General features: G+C 56.1%; 1 protein-coding gene across 22 annotated transcripts in view; it reads right to left on the bottom strand.

Annotated features, from left to right (window-relative positions):
- The window catches only part of ARHGEF10 (Rho guanine nucleotide exchange factor 10), a 61,341-nt gene that overhangs the window by 1,862 nt on the left and 36,731 nt on the right, over positions 1–22,748 (bottom strand). For 10 of the 22 annotated variants that reach the window (XM_081517438.1, XM_081517440.1, XM_081517420.1 and 7 more), the window contains 12 exons: positions 21,410–21,555; positions 21,028–21,206; positions 16,374–16,489; positions 15,905–16,032; positions 15,647–15,747; positions 15,344–15,465; positions 14,631–14,717; positions 13,776–13,978; positions 13,096–13,253; positions 11,284–11,426; positions 5,410–5,584; positions 2,005–2,127 (listed from right to left, as the gene is read on the bottom strand). In XM_081517438.1, the coding sequence (XP_081373564.1) occupies positions 2,005–2,127; positions 5,410–5,584; positions 11,284–11,426; positions 13,096–13,253; positions 13,776–13,978; positions 14,631–14,717; positions 15,344–15,465; positions 15,647–15,747; positions 15,905–16,032; positions 16,374–16,489; positions 21,028–21,206; positions 21,410–21,555 (1,681 nt within the window). Of the gene's footprint in view, positions 1–2,004; positions 2,128–5,409; positions 5,585–11,283; positions 11,427–13,095; positions 13,254–13,775; positions 13,979–14,630; positions 14,718–15,343; positions 15,466–15,646; positions 15,748–15,904; positions 16,033–16,373; positions 16,598–21,027; positions 21,207–21,409; positions 21,556–22,748 lie in introns of all 22 variants that reach the window. The other 12 variants (XM_081517437.1, XM_081517419.1, XM_081517427.1 and 9 more) reach the window with 3 other exon arrangements.

Below are 22,748 nucleotides of genomic sequence, written 5' to 3'. Positions count from 1 at the left end.
TACAGCCACAGCTTTCGTCAACGGTACTTCAGTCTGGTACATGGTTAGAATGGATAAAGTGATAAAACAGGTGTTTTGTTCTCTGCATCAGAGCTTTCTCACCTGCTCTATGTGCTAAATTGATTCAGTCATGTACGAATCTGTGACCCCATGGAGCCCCCCAGGTTCCTCTGTCCATGGGATTCTCCAGGCAAGAATACTGGGGTGGGTTGCCATCCCCTCCACCAGGAGATCTTCTCGACCCAGGGATCAAACCTGACTCTCTTACATCTCCTGCGTTGGCAGGTGGGTTCCTTACCGCTAGCGCCACCTGGGAAGCCCACTTCTAATGTGATTTCCACCTCTTACTTGCAAACTGGCACCTAATATGGTCACTCAGTTCATTTTACTCCATCCTCTCCCACTACCTGTCCACCATCCCATAGTAGAGAGACATTTCACATAACAAATAGAAAAAGGAAAGTTGCATTTGGGTAAAAGAATAAGGCTGGATGAAGCACAAGTTGGAATCAAAATTGCCAGGAAAAATATTGATAACCTCAGATATGCAGATGACACCACTCTTACAGCAGAAAGCGAGGAAGAACTAAAGAGCCTCTTGATGAAAGTGAAAGAGGAGAGTGAAAAAGTTGGCTTAAAACTCAACATTCAGAAAACTAAGTTCATGGAATCTGGTCCCATCACTTCATGGCAAATAGATGGGGAAACAGTGACAGACTTTATTTTCTGGGGCTCCAAAATCACTGCAGATGGTGACTGCAGCCATGAAATTAAAAGATGCTTACTGTTTGGAAGAAAAGTTATGACCAACCTAGACAGCATATTAAAAAGCAGAGACATTACTTTGCCTACAAAGGTCCATCTAGTTAAAACTATGGTTTTTCGAGTAGTCGTGTATGGATGTGAGTTGGACTATAAAGAAAGCTGAGCACCAAAGAATTGATGCTTTAGAATTATGGTGTTAGGGAGAAGACTCTTGAGAGTTTTTTGGACTGCCAGGAGATCAAACCAGTAAATCCTAAAGGAGATCAGTCCTGAGTGTTCACTGGAAGGACTGATGTTGAAGCTGAAGCTCCAATACTCTGGCCACCTGATGCGAAGAACTGATTCATTTGAAAAGACCCTGATGCTGGGAAAGATTGAAGGCAGGAGGAGAAGGAGACGACAGAGGATGAGATGGTTGGATGGCATCACCGACTCAATGGACATGAGTCTGAGTAAACACTGGGAGTTGGTGATGGACAGGGAGGCCTGGTGTGCTACAGTACATGGGGTCGCAAAGAGTTGGACACGACTGAGCGACTGAACTGAACTGAAAAGAATAGGGTGTCCTTCCAATTTCTCTTTAGAAGTGTATTCCCTCCAGAACATTTTTTGTTGGGGCTGTTGCTCCCTTCCATACACAACTGAGGTGAGACAAGTCTCCCTACCCCTGAGTTTGGACCTGTAGCTTTCCTGCTCTTTCTGCATCGGGCCTTGCTCCTAGATCTGGCTGCTTCCCGAGACAGGCTCCTGAGGGGGAAACCTGACTCCTGACGCTACGGCATTTTCGGTCCTTGACACCCAGGTGCTTTCCAAAAGGCTGTGCCCACTGGAACTCCTCCCGACACGGCACAAAAGCGCCACCAAGCCTGCTGAGGTGCTGGCCTCTTCTTCTGCAGAACGTGCCAGCATCCATCTTCACGGAATGAAGGTGTATAGCAAGGCAGACGCTAACAGGTGGAGAAGGAGGTAACATGAAAACATGTTTTGGGGATGAGGGTTTCCCTGGACCACTGATGACAGAAACAGGAAAATAAAAGCATGACCTGATGATTCAACTTGATAAGCACCGTCTTTACAGAATGAAATGAGGGAAAGAACAGTGGGAGGGAGAGAGAGAGAAAAACCACTGAAAAGAATTCACATTAAGCGAAGACAGAGCTGCACACAGACCCGTGGGCTTAGTGAGCGTCTGGGACAGGACCGAGGCTCCGGAGGCGCAGACGTGCGGCCTGTACTCACCGGTCACCTTGGGGATTCCCTGCAGGCGGGGGACGGGCAGGGCCACCACAACGCCCAGGCTGGTGCCCACCATCAGCAGGCCATGACAGACGAGCAGGCTGGTCACAGACAGCCGCTGATGCCCTGGATGGAGGGACAGGAGAGCTTGTGCCCGCAGCCCACACCCTGGGGCAGGGGTCCCGGGAACTGCCCAGAAACTGCAGACCCCCTGAGCGCTCCCCGAGCCACACCTCCTGGGCGGGTGGGTGTCACCGGAGCCCTAAGCTCACACGGCGACACTTCAGCCAGATGTGGAAGACCCCGAGGGGTGGGCGCGTCCTGGCTGCGCTCAGGACCACGCGGCCATGGCCGAGGGACAATCCCGGCCTGACGCTCTAGGCACCGCTGGGGCGGCGCTTCCAGAGCCGAGCACATCCCCCAGAGCCGTCCAGGAAAACCATCCACTTCCAGGCAGAGCTGCACACACGCGCGCACGCACACACCACACGTCAGACAGCGGCCACCGTGAGCCAGGGCCCACCTAGACAGGTGAGAAGAGACCTCACTGCAGGACGGGCTCCCAGGGCAGCCCACCCCGAGCCTCTCAGGGAAGAGACACGCCCAAAGGGTGCACAGAGGCCCTGCGGACAGGAGACTCCTGCGGTCTGGGCAGGTCTGAAAAATGCTGACACAAGACACTGCAGTCCCAGGGAGGGCTGACTCCGGCCCCGCGGCCACCCCTCCGCGACCCTGCCCCCGGCAGCAGCGCCTTCAGCAGGAGCTCGGCCCGGCACCGTCCGGCGGCTCCCTTCAGCGCTGAGCTCAAGCACGGAGACCAGCCGTCCAGGCTGCTCCCGGGAAGCCAGGAGGACACTTCGAAACAGCTGGACTCTTCTGTTCCCCAGAAACGAGTCATTTCCAGCTTCTGGAAGTTCCCCTTAGATAAAAAGTGTGAAAATGAATGGTCTAAACGCAAAAGCCAAAGGCAGGTCAGCCTGTCTACATAAGTCATTTTATGATTACTTTTGCAGCAACAACAACCAGGTACGGAAGCCAAAGATCTGGTTTTACTTCTAAACACAGGCATGTGATTTTTAAAAAGTTAGTGTATTAAGTTCCCAGGAATCCTGAACGGGTGCCTGTGGGGGCGGCTGGGGCTCTAGCAATACCTAGAACCTGCATGTGTGCCTACACTGCAGTCTGTTCCATAATTCATAGTCAATCTTGAGTCTGGTTTAAGTTGCTGAATTCCCTTGTGATGTGGTTGATGGTATTTAGAAAAGTTACAATGACTTTTTTATTAGAAAATGTGGCTGTTTCATTTGGCGACATCGCCCCGAGAAGGCACTGCGTTTGCTGCTCGGGCCCTGCGAAGGCCGATCTGACGTGAGTGCTCAGCACGCTCCACCCGCATGCTCGCCCTGCTGCCCTGGACACAGCAGGAAACAGCTGCATCCTGGTGTCCCTCGTGACCCAGAGGACATGCCGCCCTCTGAACCTTGGCTGGAACCCCCCACCCCCGGAGTGGAGCTGGGAAGGCTGACCGGCTGCCCTTCCAAACGTGCGTGCTGACCCACGGCACCACCATCCCCCGTCTGCTGAGCCGAAGGTGTGGCACTAACGGCGCTCAGGGTGAGCTCCAGAGAGGACAGAAAGAGGCGGCTCATCACGCAGACCCGGCCCACGGGGAGCCGGCCAGCCCCAGGGAGCTAAACAGGTCATCAATGCTGTGACAAAACAAGGCGTGAGTTACAGTATTTTTTTTCCCCCAACTGTTGTTCCTTCTGGCCTGGAAAATCTTCATCTCTAGAACCTACTGGAATTGCAGATTCCGAGAGAGAGAGCACGAAAGGACAGTTTACGTGTTACTGCCATTTCTGCATAAAAAGCAAAACCCACTCGGGAGGCCTCAGGAACACAGCAGTAGAATGAGGCTCTCACGGAGTGTCCAGGGTGATGGGAGCCCGGCGGCCTGCAATGCCACGGGCCCGCGGGCGCAGACGCAGACTGAAGGTCTGAGTGTCAGGCAGGACACCACAATGCACTCATTGTGCACCACTGGCCCGAGGGAAGACGATTCCCGACGAAGAGACGAGACGCGAGAGGGGCTCCCTGCTCCTGGCCCACCGGCGCACGGAGAACCAGACCCGCAGCAGACAGCTGTCTGGGCATCCCAGCACCGCCGCCGGGCGTGGCCATGGCCTCACGCCAAAGCCCCCGAGTTCTGCTCTAACTTCCCGCCTTCCTCACGGCCCACCAGGCCTGGCGGCTCCAAATGCAGAAGTAAAATACGAGATGCAGACAAGGCACAAAGGCCCAGGTATCAGCGAGCTTGTGAGGGTTTCTCACACAGCACGCTGACACAAAGCACACGCCAGCCAGAGGTTCCGTCTTGACGGGGACGCAGGCTCAACGGAAAGGACCCAGGCCCAGCGTGGGCGGGGCGGGGGAGTAGGCGCGGGACCATGACAGCGGGCAGGGCTGGGTGGGTCCTGAGCCTGACGGCAGGAGCCAGGCAGGTGGGCGAGATACAGGGCTCGTTAACCAGGGGTGGAGAGGGGGAAAGAGCGAGATGGGGCCCGCCTGCAGCCCAGCGCACACGGGCCACAGGCTTCCTGGGCTCTGACCAGCAGGGACCGGGGACTGGGGCGCCTGGGGGGCCTACGCAGATCCGCCCACACCACGCAGGGGGCCTCTGCTCTGCCCGCAGCCAGGAGAGGCAGCCAATGTGGGGGAGGACAGGATGCGCCTGAGGTGTGAGCCTGCTTCCAGAAGGCCCATGGAGATATGCTTACATGCCAGGCAACGCACGCCCGTACATGCTAGCTACATACACATAGTCATAGTGTCCTTACACACGCGGGCCACATGCTGATACATGACAAGCACATGTGTATATATAATAGCCACTTGCCTACACACACACACACACACACACGCCACACGTGGCCCCCACGCCCCCACTCTGCATGCTGGCTGCTCTGAGTCCCACTGTGGGAACTCCCACCCTCCTGGGGCTGGTGGAGCCAGTAGGGCTGCCCTGTGACCCCCCCAGAGCTCCCACACCCTCCAGCCAGGCTCCCCTGTCCTCTGTTCCTCCACTTCAGGTCCTGCCCCCCCAACCCCGGGGCCGCCCTGTGACCCCCCTGTGACCCCCCAGAACCCCCACACCCTCCAGCCGGGCTCCCCCGTCCTCTGCTCCTCCACTTCAGGTCCTGCTCCCCCAACCCCGGGGCCGCCCTGTGACCCCCCCCGAGCCCCCACACCCTCCAGCCGGGCTCCCCCGTCCTCCGCTCCTCCACTTCAGGTCCTGGCCCTCCCCACCCTGGGGCCTGCTGACAGCGAGGAACGGCCCACGACCCTCATCTCTGGCTCTGAGCAGGGTGCTCGGCCGGGCCCGCGCCCCAGCCCTGGGGAAGGCCCCACCTGGCAGCATGTGGTGGACGGGGGTGGCGATGTTGACGTCCTGCAGGTGCTTGAGTGTCTCCGTGTGGAACAGGCGGAGTGTGGACCCCGAGGTGAAGGCGACCCAGATGCCCACGCCAGCGATGGCCATGTGCGAGACCACCATGCCCTCCTCCTGGTGGGCCTCCAGTTGGCCCTGCGGAGACAAGGGAGCGGACACAGAGGGGCGTCGGGCTCTGCGCGCCGAGTCTCAGGTGGCCCGTCATCCCCATCCGTGCACGGTGTCCAGCCGGTGCCCCAGACCCCACCTCCCGTCAACCACCTGCCACGAGGGCACTGTCACCCCAGACCCAGAGGCGCCGAGCAGCAGCCCCTGGATGCGTGTGGACCCACCAGCCCCCAACCTGAGGGGAATGAGGGGCCGCGCTGCCCATGGGAAGACCTGAGAAGCAGCGGGATGCTCGCCTGCCCTGGTGCCCCTCCGCATCCGCCCCCTCTGGTCCCTGCGTGGCCACCTGCTGCTGCTCCATCTGACCGAGTCCCTCCTGAGCCTCTGGGCTGAGCGTGCCCCCACCTCCATCCTGACCGCCCTGCCCTGCGGGGAACCCCAAGGGGGACCCCTGCACCGTCCCCCCAGTGGACGGCTGGTGCTGGGCAGCTGCAGTCATTACCAGGGATTGGGGGGCGGGGGGGGTGAAGCTTGGAGTCACAGGGAGAAGGAACAGCATCCCCACAGAAGCCCTCTTGGTCCAGAGTGGATCACAAGCCCGCAACACTCCCTGCCCTACAGAGGTCACTGAAGCCCCATAAGGGTAGACGGCAGGCTCACAGCTGCCTGGGGCCACTCCTCAAGCGCTGAGAGCAGGGGGCGTCTATCACCCGTCCTCACACACACACACGGGAAGGGTCTGCTGGGCAAACCTTCCCGCCTCACCCATACCGCCGGGCATGCCCAAGCTGCACCAGAGGCAGAACTGCGAGTGTGATTTCAGTCGGATGGGGGATTCCCGTCCCAAGGCATCACACCCCGTCTTAAGTGAAGGTGGCCCAGAGAGGCTTGAGGGGCTTCTGGAGCCCCTGCACAGGGGCTGGAGAGCCTGGGGAGGAACAGCCGGGGGTCACCCTGAAGCCAGGCCTCCAGAACCGCCGAGATTCTGCAGCCGCAGGGCTCGGTGGCTGGAGCACACAGTTCTGTCTCCACCATGTGCCACAGCCGCGCATTCCCTCCAAAGGAAGGCACCTCCCACATGCATGTACCCCTCCCAGAGTCTCCCTGATAATCACATGTGTAATTTAAATGTGTTGGAGGACTGGGCCGGCGTCCGCAGTCAGGCAGGCGCCCCGAGTCCTCAGGGAACAGGCTCTCCTGGGTGCACACGGAGGGCTGGAGACACCGGGCTGCGCGGAACCCCATGGTCCCCTTTCTGGGGAAGGACAGCCTGCATTCCAGGAGCAGCACGGGGGCTTTCGGCTTCTCCACGTCGTCTGTGGTGCTCGTCAGTGCTCCTTTTCTGTCACTGCTGTCTTCGTGGGGGTGACACGGTGTCTTGCGGTCGCTTTGGTCTGCGTTTCCCTGAGTATTAACGATGTTGTGAACCCCTCCCTGCGTGCGCTGGCCAACGGGTATCGTCCCTGTGGAACGGTCCATGCAGAGCCTCGGTCCAGCTTTGAACGGGGATATTCCTCCTCCGACTGTTGAGCTGTCAGTTATGTAAGCTGTTTGCTGTACGTCCTTGGCAGATCCACGATTGATCTGTATTTCCTGCCTCCCGAGGGTCGTCTTTCCACTCTGTTGGGAACCTGTGGAGGGGCTGGGCTGCCTCACGTGTCCTCACGTGACAGACACAGCGTTTCCCTGCTGACGGGCCTCACGGGGGGCGGTTTTGGTCCTGTCGTCTGTGAACCGGCGCAGACCCCGTCGGGAAGCCCACTGCCCAGGCGGGGCTGGAGGAAGCGGGCGCCCGGGTCCCACCCCACCGCCGAGGCCCGCGTGCGGAGACTGACCTCCCGTGTCCCCTCACCTCGGAGGCAGGGCTGGGGCCTCCCCAGAGAGGAACAGCGCGCCGCGGGGCCGTCCCGGGCTCCCGGAGCGTGAAGAAGCACCGTGCCCGCCGCCCTGTGGCGGCCAACTGTCTCAGCGTCAGCGCTGAGGCTCCTACAGGGAGCCCGGAGGCCGGTCTGCGGGTGGCAGGAGGAGCCCCTCTGGATATGCCGCGGCTGCTGCTCCGGGTCCCGCCCCCGCCCGGGGCAAGCCCGCTCGCTTCTCGGGGACCACCGTCCTCCGAGCTCTGGTCACGCGTCTCCCAGGAGGAACCCACAGGCCAGGCCCAGAGCCCCAGGCCCCGCGCCCGCCGCCGAGCTCCCTGCAGAAGGGCCTCAGTCCCCGCCCCGCTGCCCTCCACCCGCGGGCACGGGAACTTTCCCACGGTTCTCAGGGCGTCTTCCGCGGCCAACCTCACCCCCCTCCCGTCAACGCCTCTCAGAAAATCCTCCAAGAAGGCAGATTTCCTCACATCTGCTCCGTGTTTAAATCCCCACCCCCCCCCCGCCGCCTCCGGAGCACAGCACGGGGCTTGGGGCTCGCGGCCACGCGGCAGCCTGTTCCAAAAGCAGAGCCGAGCCCACGGCCTCGCGGCCTCAGCCTCGCCAGCCCTGCGCAGGCGGGCCGGGGCGGGGGCCGCGCCCCGCAAGCCCTTGACGGGCTAGAGGCTGACAGCCCACGCGGCCTCCGCCCCGGTGCGCCTTTGCCCCCGCGCCCCAGGCCCGCGCTCAGCCCGTTTCCGGGCCGGAATGGCCCACAAGTGCCCACCCACGGCCTGGCACGCGTCAGCCCTGCCCTGGGTCCTTCCTTCCGGGGAAGCCCGCCCCTCCCCCGGGCAGGGCCGCTTTGGGGTCCATGACCCGTGGCGGCCAGGTCCCTGCTCAGAGGGCCCCTGCCTGGTGCAATGCCTCACAGCTGGCATCTCGGAGGCAGGATGTGCGGTCAGGCAGACCCACAGCCGTCCTCACCTGGACACGCCCCAGGGCCTGGCGGCCAGTGTCGCCTGCACCCACCCTGGGCACCGCGATCGGCCCGTGTGTTTTCCCGGTGTGCCGGCGCTGCGGTGAGCACGCGGTGAGCGCAGGACACGGCTCCGCTGCGTGACGCACGATGCGAGTACGAGCTCGTCTCAGGACGCTCGGCCTGCCTCCCGCTGTCTCAGAGGCTTGGTTTTGTGTTTGAAAACGGGAATTTTGGGCAAAGGGCACCTGAGTCCCCGTCCACCGTGAAATCGTGAGGCTCTGACTCCAAAGGCCTCTGGAGGCTCAGGCCTGTCCCCTCCGCGCCGTGCGTTCCCTCTTTCTACAGAATGACAGGAATTTAACTCGGAAAAGATGCATCAACTCAGGAAACACTCTGCTACCTTAATAACTTATCTGTTTCATTCTTCCTATTTTCCTCTTCAACATCGGGGGTGGGGTTAGAAGGAAAGCTTTTTTCCTTCTTTCCTTCTGTCTGTCTGCAGTCAGGAGCACTGCGCGTTGCAGAAAATCAAGAGTAAGGAAGAGCAGGCCTTAATTTAAACAGCTCCAGTAAGTAAACTGAGACTGAAATTAAACCGTGGCTCCGAGACACAAAGCGGTGTGCTCAGCACCGGCAGAGCCCGGAACATTCCGCCTGCTCCCAAACGTCACGTTACCTTCCGAGCTGCGTCCCTGTTCCCAAAGCTCAATGTTTTCTTAAAAGGCGAGAAATGAGTCCCAGAAAGGAGGCCCTTGTAGCCAGGAAGGAAGGAAGAAGCCTGACCCCCAAATCCAGGCGAGGCAACTCCACTTCTCGCACTGAGCACTCATGGTTCCCCGTCTGCTCTCCCTGACCCGATGGCGGGCAGGTGGGGCACTCTATTCCCGCGGCGCTGGGCACACGGCCCGCCCAGGGCTGCACCAGGACACTGAGCTGGCCCCGCAGCCCCGCTACCCCACCTGGAGCCGGGCCAACCACCACCGAGCAGAGGTCACTGCAAGGACACTCATCTGCCGCTGAACCTCAGACACCTTTTCCTTCCGAATGTACACCCTACCTCACCTCCTGCTTGACCCAACCCAGAAAGAGTGCAGCCTCGTGGCCATCACCGGTCCTATTGCCCACGGCACCTGCGGCAACTCGCTCAGCAGCAGCTGCCCACATCAACCCTACACCCCCACCCCCCACCAGAGAGGGTGGAGACCACCGTGATTCAGATCTTTAGAGCTACACCAAGAGCCCACTGTGGTCTCCCTGCACGACGGAACCACAGGACAAATTACATTTTTTAATAACAGAGTAGATTTTGCTTCTCTCTATATAAATACATCTACTCATTTTGGTACTAAAAATGCACAGAAAGGAGGCTCTTACTTAAATCCAAATATACTATTTCTGAGTATACCAGATTTACAGCATACACACTCGTTGGGATTTGTGGAACTAATGTATTCTGAGGATTATAAGGTCGTACTGTTATGTTAGTCTGGAATTTCCCTGGTGGTGGCTACAGAAACCATTATTCCGGCTTTTGGTATGAACTTACGACAAAACTAATGCATTGGTTTTGGAGAAATGTCCTTAAAGCAGCAGTCCCCAGCATTGCTGGCACCAGGGAGCGATTTCATGCAAGACAATTTTTCCACGGGTGCAGGGGGAAATAGTTTTGGAATGAAACAAGTGCATTACATTTACTGTCCGCGTTACTTCTATTATCACATCGGCTCCACCTCAGGTCATCAGGCGCTAGACCCTGGAGGTTGGGGACCCCTCTTCTAATGAAAGGTTGTTACATTATTATTCCTTCTGTGTGAAAAGAAATCTAAATATGACAACCGTGCGGCGTGGGGCTGAGTTGGGATGTGAACTCTGACTCTCACTAGCTCACTGATAAGGTGACGCTGCTGCGGTGCACGGCGGGGAAACGTGGTTCCAGCAAATGGTTACCGCGTTGAATAGTCAGTCCCCTGCGCAGGCACCGTGGTCAATGACTTCTTCATGCTCCACTGAGGGTGTCTTACTACCCTGAGGTATGTGAAGTAAAAAGGAGCAGATGCACAGAAGCAGAAACAAGTTACTGCACAAACACTGGGCAGGGTCTCCCCAGGAGGCACAGTGGTTAGGACTCAGCGCCTTCACTGCCGGGGCCCTGGGTTCAATCCCTGGAAGCAGAACCACGATCCTGCAAGCCGTGTGGCACATACAAATAAAAAAGAAACAAACAGGAAATACTGGGCAAAGCCAGGTTTCTCTTCTGCCTCCGCTCTTGCCATCAGCCCCGTCTCCTCTCCTGCTGACCTCTGGGCCTTTGTCACTTGAGGCTCTGTCCTGCAGGCCCTGGGGCGGTCACGTCAGAGACACACGGAGGAGCGGCTTGGGGTCCCATGGCCAGGACACTCCACTGTCTGCAGCTTGTGTCTGTGGCTCTGTTTGGGCTCTAATGTCCCTCCCTCCAGAATGTCTACAGGGTAAAGAGTCAGGGTCTGAGCCCCAGCTCTGATTTCTCCAAACAGCTGTCATCTCTACTGAATTAATCCGTTTACCGCACTGAGGCGAAACACCTCAACAAGCACTCAGCTTCCATATGTCCTTGAAGACTTCCTACTATGTTCCTACTGAACACATTTTTTAAAGTAACATTAATATTAATTAGCAGGTACACAATGCTTAATTATCCCATGGGTGTGGCTGGAAAAGGGCTGTGGGATCTTCGAGTTAATCCTTCTTCCCACGCCAAACGAGGAGGGCTTTTCCCTTTAGCACAGGAGCCACAGGCAAGACGCTGCCTGAGCTTTCTATAGGTGAGGGGTGCTCCTCAGCCACGCCTGGGAAGTCAGTGCACTGGTGCACGGCCTCTTTCCCACACGGCGTCACCACTTAAAACGACTTACCTCCACAGTGAGAGTCTCCACACTGATGATGGACACTTGACCTCCAGACGCCGCCCACAGCGTGTCTTCCATCAAGAGCAGACTTCGAACTGGGAGGACGCCTAACTTAATCACCGTTTGAGGCTCGGAATTCCAGGATCCATCTTAAAAGAAAATATTTCTTTCAATTTCAGTTTCTCAAATTGACATTTCCTCAAAGACACAGAGATGGCCAACAGGTACATAAAAAGATGCTCAGCATCAGGCATCATCAGGGAAATGTAAGCCAAACCCACCCTGAGATACCACCTCACACCGGTCAGAATGGCCATCACCAAAAAAACAAGCAATAACAAGCACCGGTGAGGATGCAGAGAAAAGACAACCCTTGTGCACCACTGCTGGGAATGTAAGCTGGTGCAGCCACTGTGGAGAACAGTATAGAGGTTCCTCAGAAAACGGGAAAGAACTACCATACGATCCAGCAACGCCACTGCTGGGCACATATCTATCCACAGAGAACAGAAACACTACTGTGAAATGATACACACCCTTCAGTGTTCACTGCAACCTTATTTACAACAGCCAAGACACTGAAGCAACCTAAGCTGCTGATGGATGAACAGATATAGAAAACGTGATATGTATACACACAATGGAATATTAGTCAGCCACAAGAAAGAATGAAATCTTGCCATTTGTGAAAGCACCGATGGACCTGGAGGACATGGTGCTAAGTGAAATGAGCCAGAGAAAAGCAAACGCTGTATGGTCTCACTTACATGTGGAATCTAAAAAAGCCAAACTCATAGAAATGCAGTAGGAAGGTGGTTGCCAGGGACTACGGTGGGGGAGACAGGGAGAGGATGGCCAAAAGGTACAGACTTCAGTTATAAGATGAAAAGTTCTGAGGATCTAATGCACAGCATTATGGTTACAGTTAACAACATACTTGAAACTCATTAAGAGAATGGCCCTTAAATGTTATCAGAACAAAACAGCAATGGCAAGTACGTGATGTGATGGGGGTGAGAGCTAGCAGGTGGTGGTGACCACTTTGTAACATGTATGTGCATCAAGTCAAGACAAGGCGTACTTCAAACTTACACAATGTTATATATCAGTCATATCTCAGGAAACTTTGGGGGGGAAGGTTTAAATTCACCCGATAAACAAAAATAAGGCCTGAATAAATTCACAACACTGGAAGAAATGGACATAGACACCCCAAATCAAGTTGGAAGGCTTGTTAGGTCAGCTATATCATAGTCATTTCAAACTTTCAAATAGTTGATAGTTCCCATGAAATTTAAACTCTACTGGAGCAGCAGAAAAAACAACTTGAGTGAGTAATGCTGAACAAAGGTCGCAGAGAAGCAGAGAGAATCCCATGATAAACACTCATGTGATTCTAAATAAATGTGTATTTAAACACAAATTACATCCAGCAGGAGAGAAACGATGGGTCCTCTGCAGAGTGAACCCGCCCTGAGGTGCCCCGGATCCTGCCGCGCCCCTCATCCTTTGCAGGAGTTCAGCGCAAGCCTTAACCCGCCCCTGCCCAGGGCCGCGGGCTTCTGCTCTGGGACGCAGTGAAGCGTGTTCAACAGCGGGCGCTGTGCCGGGCAGCCTAACCCTCACCCTCACCCAACAGCTGGCGCTGTGCTGGGCGGCCGGCCTCTGTCCACGTCCTCCCTTCAGGACCGACCGGGTCCCAGGAGCCTCGGGCAGGGTGGCAGGTACTGATGGGACTGATGTTCAGCCCAGAGCGAACCCCCCACCCCAGACGCGGCACTGACGCCAGCCTCCGCGCAGGCGCGCTGGGACCCTCACCGTCCGCTCTGGCGTAGACGGCCACGGCGCCGCTGACCAGGCCGGCGTACAGGCTCTGGGCTGTGCAGGCCAGGCTCATGACCGTGGACTTCTCCGGGGCGAAGAAGTGCTGCAGCCGCACCTTCTTGCAGCCTTGGCTGCTCTTGTAGATGGAGATGCTGGGAGACACATCAGCCGGTGGGCGCGCGCTCACACGGAAGGGCGCGCCCACCGAGCAGAACCCCGTCCGCCCCAGCCTGCCCTTCCCCCATCTCCCGCTCCTTCTGGAAACACCTGGCTGCCCTGAAAAGGCTGCCCTCTGATCTCTCTTTTCTTTTAAAGGAGAAGTTCTGGGTTCTTTTTTAAGCGCAGTTCTTCCTACAGATCTAGGGACTTCACACTAGGAAAGTCAACGCAACTTCCCTTTAAACTGTGAACCATGCTTAGTGTGAGGTTAGCACAGGGCACAGCTCTGTTTCATCCCGAACTGCAAGAGTGAAGTGCACTTAGAAGCATGAATCAGCAGGCAGCGCGTCCGCGGCAAAGGGCAGCAGGAACCAGAACTCTCCCTGTAAGGTGCTGCCGCCCCTGGGCTTCCCTTCAGAGTCCAGTCCCAGCCTGCTCCACCCGTCACCGAGCAAACCCAGCAGAGCCGCCAGGGAGGGGCCGCAGCCAGGCCGGGGGGCGGGGGAGGCGCTCACCTGCCCTCCTCCGTCCCCAGGCAGATGGCGGGCACGCCCAGCGCCCGGACCCCGCCCTCAGGCTCGCGAGGCCTGTCCTCCGCGGGCACGTACACCATGCACAGCACGCGGGACTCCACGTTGAAGCACTCGATGACCTTGGGGCTGGAGTTGTGGAAGGAGACGATGGCGATCTGGCCCATCTGACTGGTACAGCTCCCGATCTGGGGGTCGGGGGGAGAAGTGAACGGGGGGCTCCCACGGTGCCTGCACAGCTGACCCCCCACGGCCCCAGCGAGACTCGGCTCCGGAGTGGGAACCAGCTCCTGCAGCTCTGAATGACCTTCCGCAGATGCTCCCTCTGCGACCCTCTGTGTTCAGTTAGGTAACCTTTTCCTTTACTTAAATAACGAGAGAACAGTTTTGCTCTTGTAAAAGTCACATTTATATCCTTTAAAACCTTAACACCTAGCACCAGACAATGGTAAAGGCCCATCGATATGTAATTCAAAGTCTGGAAATACAGATTGGAATCAATCTTAAACGAGGCCTTGCCTAAGAAAACAAGGATATAAAAAGAGGAAAAAAAGGGGTGAGAACTGTGCCAGTTGAAAAAAAAAACATTTAAATGCTTCTATTATTTAAGTTACTTGTCTTTGGACTGAAATTAATCTGGAGAAGTTTTATAGGAAAAAGAAAAGAGAGAAACATTTCACTCTAGGATTGTCCTTTTCCCATCTGGGACTTCCCTGTTTAAAGCACACGGACCAGTAACAGCAATCTACGGGACGGCCCTGTATGTCATTTTCTCCTCTCATTAACTGTGGATATGGATTCTTCACGAACCTGCATTAAAAACAAACAAAGGCGTCTTACCCACAGGAAACCGTGAGCCACAGAAAACGCGTCTGACTGATTCTCATTATTCAGGTATGGCTCAGGATTATAAACAGCACATTCGATCTAAAGGGGAATAAAATCAAAGACCCGAAGTTAAAATGGGACTCAGAGGAGGCTGGAAGGCAAGTCTTTTAACAGATAACAGTGTCTGACATAAGCCAGGGAAATGACAAAGACTAAGAGAGGAAAAGATGGATGTACGAGTTGCAGAAATTTGGTTTTTAGAAGCAAACAGCTCAGTGTGCCCGGGGGCTGCATCTCCACGGGGGAGGCCACGTCGACAGGCCCGTGCCTCTCCTAGGGAGCGGGCTCTGCCACTGGAGCGGTCCCCGTAAACCGAGGGAGCTCCAGGTCTGAGTGTCGGCCAGAGACTGCCTGGGAAACAGCGACATGTTTCTTAAAGAAAGATACACCCACGTGTCTCAGCGGTCTTCGCGGTCAGTGCTCATAGTGCCTGAGTGCAGAGCACAGGCCCACAAGTACAAGGCCATCTGGAGACAGCGTTTGCTTCAGTTAAGAGTGGGCCCCACACCACAGGCCAGCAGAGGGCCCCCAACTGTGACCCACGTGGGAGCCCAGCCGCCGGGCGAGGGGCCGAGACAGCAGGCTCTGGCCTGAGGCCACCCCGATCCTGCAGGGTCTCTACGCACGCCGGCCCCGGAGGCCACGCCGAGGCTGCCCGGGCCCACCTTGAACTCCTGCTGCTTGGCCACCGTCACGGGCATGTGTCCCAGAAGCAGCGGGTGTCTCTCCTTCCTGATCTGGTTCCCGTCATCCTCCACGCAAAACCAGCCCAGGTGGTTCTCCTCCTCTGCAGCCGCCGGGGGGACAGAGGTGAGGACATTCGCCGGGGGGACAGAGGTGAGGACATTCTTACCGGTGAATGGACGAACCCCTTCTCAAGCTTCCTTCCCAGCCGCGGTCTCACCCTCCTGGGAGTGCACCCATCATAAGAGAGGGACACATGCTCAGCTGACCTCAACCCGTCTTACCCAGGGCGAGCTTGGCCATCTGCAGGCTATTGATCCAGGACTCCTTGATGGCGGCAGTGAAGGTGTTGAACACGGCAGTGAAGAAAGTCGGCCGGCCGGACCTGCAGGGAGAAGGGAAGGCCATTCACTCTACGAATGGGCTCCAACACGTGAAATGCAATCCCAAGGCCTGCCTGTAGGATACAGTCCCCAAACCGCGAAGACGAGCAGGTTGGGACAGAGGACCGAGTTGGCAGGCCCCCGCTGAGGTCCACTAACTTGTCCTGCTTCCCCGGGAGCTGCAGCTGCACCCGACAGCAGTCGGCTGCTCGGATCTCTTCTTCCTTCTTCAGAATCAGCCTCTGTAAGCCGGATGTCCAGTCGTGGGCGACCGACGGGTTCAGGTTCTAGGAAGGAGACGCACGAGCACACGGCAAGGTGTTAGTAAGAAGTGAGGGAGAGGAAAAAAGCAACGTCGTGACACGAAAGACCCAGGGAGCCCAGTGACACATCACATCAGAAAAAGGCTCCTTTGGGAGGTGGGTCACATGGTACGTTTCTAAGAGAACTGAGGCTCAAGTCAGCCTCAAGGTGAAGACAGTTACACTGGAAGGCTTCAGCTCCTTGGAAATGGGAGACACAGTCAGATCAATGCTTGAAGTAACTCCAGGCCTCCCGGGTGGCGGGAGACATGCTGACGATGGTTTGGAAACTAAAAGAGAATTTAAACCCAAGATTCGGCTGTCACCTGATAGTTTCCCTTGAGGTTTCCAACCAGCTGAGTGATGTGACCGATGACGCTGAGGTCATGCAGCAGGTTTTGCAGGTCTTGGTACAGCTGCCCCGGCCCCAAGTAGACTCGGTCTGCAACACAGGCGGCAAAAGGCACACGCTGAGGACTGCCCTGGCGCTCCTGGTGCTGAAGGCAGGGGCCCCGGTTCCATCCCTGGTCAGAGAACCAGATCCCACATGCTGCAACGGAAGACCCCAAGTGCGGCAGCTAAGACTTGGCGCAACCAAATAATACGAAAAAATTACAGAGCACAGATCTCAGCATGTTCCCGCCCGGGCTCGAGGAAGGAGACTCGAGAACGGAGTCTAGCTCACCCAGAATTTTTTAAAGGTGAATGTTTCTAGGTAAGGAGATGCTTTTCCGTTTCTGAGCTTTCATTTTGAAGTAATCTGAGACTCTCCAGAAAAGCTCCAACAGCACAAAGTTCCCTGCACCCTGTGCTGGATGGTGACGAGTCAGAACCACAGAAGCATCCTCGCAAAGCAGGAAATCACATGGATGCAGCAATACTGACCAGCGTGGCCCCACCCAAACCTCACGGCTTGCGGGAAGCGGATGGCTTCTCACCAAGCCCGTCTCCATGGAAACTCTGCAACAGGCTTGAAATCTCAGGGTTGGAAAGCCAAGCAGAGTTTGTGTGGCCAAGGATGCAGCTTCTGTGCCCAGAGACCCCTTGGGGTGCTGACCGGGGCCTGGCAGCAGCTCTGTGGCCAAGGGCCCTGTGTCACCCCAGGCACCAGGGCTCTCCAGGCAGGGGGAACCGGGCAACAAGGAGGCTGCAGGCAGACGCCGGCAGGGACGGCGGGGGGGTGTCCCCAGCTCCTGACGGGCACGTCACCCCAATCCACCGCAGCTCTCCCTGGTCTGTGCCCGCTGCCTGACAGGGAGGCGCAGCAAGTGGCTGCAGATGCTGCCGCACAGCCCCTCTGCCCAGAGCCGCGGCTGGTCCCAAGCCCGAGTGCACGTCTCCCCTTGAGACAGAGGCCCAGCAGTGCCTCCGATTTGCACTGCCAATCATGAGCATTAAGTAACCACGTAGAAATCAATGGGAGTGATTTTCCCAAAATGACATGTGTCAGAATTGGCACATGACTGCTCCCGCCTGCTGAAAGCTTTCAGGAACCTGTCCTTGGGACGGGCCGGCTGCTTTCCCCATCTTGTGTACACGTCTCTGAGGGTCTGACAGCTCACCTCCTGCCCCAAAGGCCCCCCAAGCACCCGCGCTGTGGACACAGCCCTTCAACACCCGCCACGGTGCCCACTTGGCACAAATTCTTGCAAACTGAGGGTGGCCTAAGGGCCACTTGTGGAAACTGAACTGAGGTTATGAGAATCCTAAATTAAGAACCCAGTATCACCTTATTTTTGCCATAAGGGAAATGTATTTCCTCATAAACCCGCCTCCTGAGATAGCATGGAGCAGGGTTAAACTAAGATGCAGTGGGCACAGAATTTTGCAAAATAAGTTCTGAACTTAAACCAACTGAGGGACTCTGGCTTGCAAGGCTCTGCACCTAGCAGAAAGCTTCAGGCCTCACGTGGCACAGCCCAAGGACAGGCAGGGCGTGCGGCGGAGGCGCCTTCCAGCCCGGCTCTCCAGGGCCCTCCTTCCACAGCTGTGGTTGCCAGGCAGGGAGGCCCACGCTGTCCCCACCGCTCAACAGCCCAGCCTGCAGCGCTGAACTTCAGAAAAGAGTCATTCAAACAGCAAAACAGTCATTGTGAACATCGGGGAGCAGGTTTTTAACTCAGCTTCTCAAAATAACTTGGGATGAGAAGCGCGGGAGAGTCAGGGGAGATAAGAGTGGCGAGCGCGCTGCAGCTGTTCTGTGAAGACTCCAGCATGACCAAGGCAGCCAGCCAGCGAGCAGCTCGCGGACGGGCAGGCTCCCAGCTGCCCAGACCCACCTGAGGAGCCCCAGCGCTCAGCCTGGCGCTGGGGTCAAAGGGCGGATCCCATCCACATGGGCAGCTCAGCGTCCGCCCCACAGGACCGGCCCTCCCTCCAGAGTGAACCTGGACGAATCCCTCATCACTGCTGCCATGGGACGAACACCGGGACCATTTTCTGCGTCTCTGTAAGTGCCGGACGCATCACGCTCTGTCCCGGAGCTGGGAAGAGCCCCAAGGGCCCTGACTTGAGTTCCGTCTGCCCACACTTACAGAATTAGCAGACTTTAGTTCTAACCAAGAAGGCCTTTTAAAGACCATTTACTCCCCCACTCACCTTTCACAGCTCAGAGCTAAAAATTAAACCCACTCCACAGTTGGGGAAACCACAGAGGTTCACACACTAAGCCAGGATTCCAGGTGAACATCCGGGCCCACAGTGCTGACCGCGTCTGTGTGCCGAGGACCCCAGGTCAGCACTGCCCCCCACTCCGGGCTCGGCACCCGGCACACCCTGGTCCCCCACCGTCTGTTCACCGTGCACTTAAAATGGGTGAACTGTGCTGTGTGGGAGTACCATAATTTTAAAAATTAATAAATGCTTAAAAAAGTAACACATCTAACACAGAACCGAGACTATTACATGGGTGGCGACTCTGCAAAGCGCCCGTCCCTGCAACACCTGGGCCGAGACCACGCCCGCCCCCCACCTGGAGACTCCCCACCTGGAAATCTGCACAAGACGTCAGAGGCCCGCTGTCACCACCCGTGCATGACATGGACCCATTGAGGACACACGGGTTACCTCTCTCTCCCTGAGAAGCCGGCATTCCCTCAGCATCAACAGTCAGGGTCACTCTGCTCTCCTCTGTTCCAAGAGGGGGACATTTTACTACCTCATCAGCAATGATCGAGTTTTCTTCTTGACCTTAGGCTTTGTTCTGCAGCGTGTAATTGAAACCGTAAGAGGAAGAAGCCCATTGGATGGAGGTGGATCAACGGGCCCATCTCCATGGCAACTTCTCGGGTCCCGGGGTCTAACTGGGGGCCGCTCGGCCGTCTCGGTCCTATTTAAAGACTTGGCAGTATTGCTGGTTGTAAGGCCAGAGCTAAGCAGCTGGACACCCCTAAATTCAGAATGAAAGAAAAGGTGTTCTCTGCAAAGTGCCACCCTGTCTTCTGATGGACAGTGAGGACTGTGTATCTGCGTTTGCTGTGGCAGGTGGGAAGTTCCCGGTATCATCGAGGGCTCAAGTGCAGCAGTGGACCTTGTCTGGCTTTTTTCTTGTGTGTAATACCTTAAAAATCAAGTCATCCTGCATTTTGCTTTTTAACCCTGCTGACTTGACTCCTATTCTAAGCTGGCTCAACATGAACCATAAATTAGAAGATGAACAAGAGAACGCAGTGTTCCCAGAAAAACAGCATCTATTTCGTGCATCGAAGGCATCCCTGGAGATCTGAACACAATGAGGTGATCGTGATCACAAATACGTCTTGGGCTTGCTTCCATGGTAATAGGCAAAGAAACATTATTTTTGTTCACAAAACCAAGATGTAATTGGATCTGCTATCCTTCCAAGTCATTTAACTAAATGTTTAAGAACTTTCAGATCTTCATGTTGCTCTTATTAAGTAAAAATGTTAGTAACAGAGTCAGTTTGGAGGCTGTTTCTCCCTCCCTCCCCCCTACTCCTCAGCTGGTCCCTCCTTAGGAAAACCTGTGATAAAGTCTGGTATTTTGGCTATTACTTGAGATGGTACGCACATTGTTTAACAGCAGCATGAGTTTTCATCAGCAATTCAGGAGTCTAAGAGCACGTGCTCCCGGAGCTGGCTCCGCAAGGAGGTCAACCAGATGCGTGACCGTTAGCATCAGGCGAAGAAGAGCAGCGAACAGACCCCAGGTCAGCAGGGATGCAGCAGCCACTGCTTCCTGGCCCCCTAGACGCAAGTGAACGTGCGTGCTCACTCGGAAAAGCTACACCTTTCAAACGCTGCCTCCTTTTGAACATGTCAGAAGCAAAACAATCTACAAGCTTACCAAATACACTTATATATAACATTATAACGTTAAATATAAGGCTCATTTTATATCTAAAAAAATTTATGGGAAGTTCCCCTTCACTGTACTTTAATTCCCCTTCACTGTACTACAATTCAGGGGCTGAGGCCAATGAGTGAGTACAATTTAGCTGGGTTTTAACTTGGACTAAAAAAAAAAAAAGAAATAGCAGAAGATGAGAGTAATGACTACGACTATGACACCAAGTTTGAATTCTAAAGTCCGCAGACCCTTTCCTAACAGTCACCGTATACAGGACTGCGGAGCACCGCCAAGTGCCCGGCCCTTCCCCCAAGTCCTCCGTGAGGAGCACAGGCAGGCATGACCCCCATGGAGACGGAAAGACACGGGATGGAGAGCTGAGCCCACAGCCCAGCCCACGCTCGCTGGGACTCTCTGCAGCCACAGGACACCCCCTCTGCAGAGAGCAGGGCCTCATCCCGGCTTCTGGCAGGGGTGGGGGGGCGCACAGTTCAGGATGGAGATCAGAAAGACTGATGACATCCCACAGGCAGGGCCCCCCCATGAGCCCACAGGCCCCCTCCCGACCCTGAAAGGGGACCGCTCAGAGATGAGCCACCGGCTGGCGTGTGTCCACGCTCCCCACGGGCGCCACCCCACGCCTCCCGCCTCAGCCCCGGAAGCATCACTCACGGGGCTTGGCGCTGGCCGCCACCAGCAGGCTCTCGGGCGCGGGGCCCGCGGGACAGCGGCCGCCCTCCGCCGCACCCTCGCCGCTGCCATATTCGACCACTTCCACCTGCCCGAGCGGGACGCTCCACTTCAGCAGGTACCTCTGGCCCGACGTCACTGCGCCGCCGTCGTGGGAAGCGCTGCGGGAAGCGGGAGCCCTGGTTTCAGCGACAACCACGGGGATGTGTCTCCAGACTTCTCTTCCCGGGGGACACCGTGGACACTCCCCGACGTTCACACCAGCTGAGCTCTGTACACAGTGTCCATGGGCAGGGGCCACGCCACCACCCGCTCCACCCGTGAGCACAGAGCCGGCGCGGGCCGACCCCGGCCGCCCACTCACCGGGTGCTGACCGTGGCACACATGAGCACGTCGTTCAGCATGAAGAGCCGGCGCTCCTTGGTTTTCATGATCTCCCCGCGGTCGTTGTAGACGGTTTCTATCACGTCGTCAGAGCGGATGAGGTAGCGACTGCCGCTGCTTAGAAGCTAGGCGTTCAAAGTCCATCAAGGAGAAGAAAAAAGATGAGAAAGAAGCCTCACGAGAGACAGGAGCAGACAGCGTCTGAGTTTTATAGACTCTCTTCTCTTTACAGAGAAACCCTGTGTTCCCAACCACACACTTTGTACGCGTACAGCATTAGAGCTCAGAAAGTGGCTTTTTCAGAAACCATTTTTCTTTTCCCTTAAAACCATGCTACTCTTTTAATTTCACTTAACTGATTTATTGAACGTTTGGCTGCCCCTGCGGCATGTGGGATCTCCTCTCTGTGACCGGGGATTGAAGCCACCACACCACCCACACTGGAAGGCGGGATCACAACCGGCAGACCACCAGAGAAGTCCTGCACTTTTCTGAGATGAATCTGAACACTGGCAGGGATCTGACTTCCTTCCTCGAGCACAATTTCTCCAGCTAAAATACGCTGCCTCAGCCACGGAGGGCTCACTTGTTTTCCCGTGTCACTCACGGCAACCCTTCCCTTTCAAGGACTCCTCAGAATACACACTCCAGTCTTCAGGGACGGTCACCCCTACCTTCCCTTTACTCAGGATGCTGTCTCGACCTGGAAAGTCTGTGAGTTCTTTATTCTGTGCTTTTACTTCTCCCAAAGGATTACGTAGTGACCTAACACCCTGACTGCTTGTGGCTGGCCATGTTTTAACTTGTCTGAGCCAAACAAGAGACTCTTGGTTTCCAAAGGAAACGTGCTTCATATTCACTGGTAAAATAACTAAAGTCACGCAGGAGGCAGACTTATTTTAGCGGTTTAGCCTGGTAGGAAACCAGGACACCCTGGGCCAGACGCCCACACTGGCTGGCCGACTGCACGGGGACGAGGCTGAAGGTTGCTAACCCAACCATCAGTGCTGCGGCCCTCGGAGCACGCTGGCTGTCCTGGGCTCCCACACATTCGGGTGCCACGGGGAAGCAAGATTTTAAACAACACGGGCCCTGCTGAGATCATCTGTGAACGCTACTTTCTGCTTATAAAAATTCCTATAACAAACCCTTTGGAGAGTCAGGGAAAAACCTAAGCTTAAAATGTACGACCATAAAATGTGCTTGCAGTTAAATTATTAGGTGTCCGTATCCGGTAGGAAAGGACCCCTGCTGACAGAAACAAATGTGACTTTAGCAAGAGAGACTATTATACATAATTCTTCAACTCGGCTCATAC

The sequence above is a fragment of the Giraffa tippelskirchi genome, chromosome 8 (genome assembly GCF_054371585.1).
Source record: "Giraffa tippelskirchi isolate mGirTip1 chromosome 8, T2T-mGirTip1v1.2.pri, whole genome shotgun sequence".
In the NCBI taxonomy this organism is placed as follows: Eukaryota; Metazoa; Chordata; class Mammalia; order Artiodactyla; family Giraffidae; genus Giraffa; species Giraffa tippelskirchi.
Note: the sequence above shows the minus strand (reverse complement) of the source record. Positions and strands in the feature narration are given on the sequence as shown.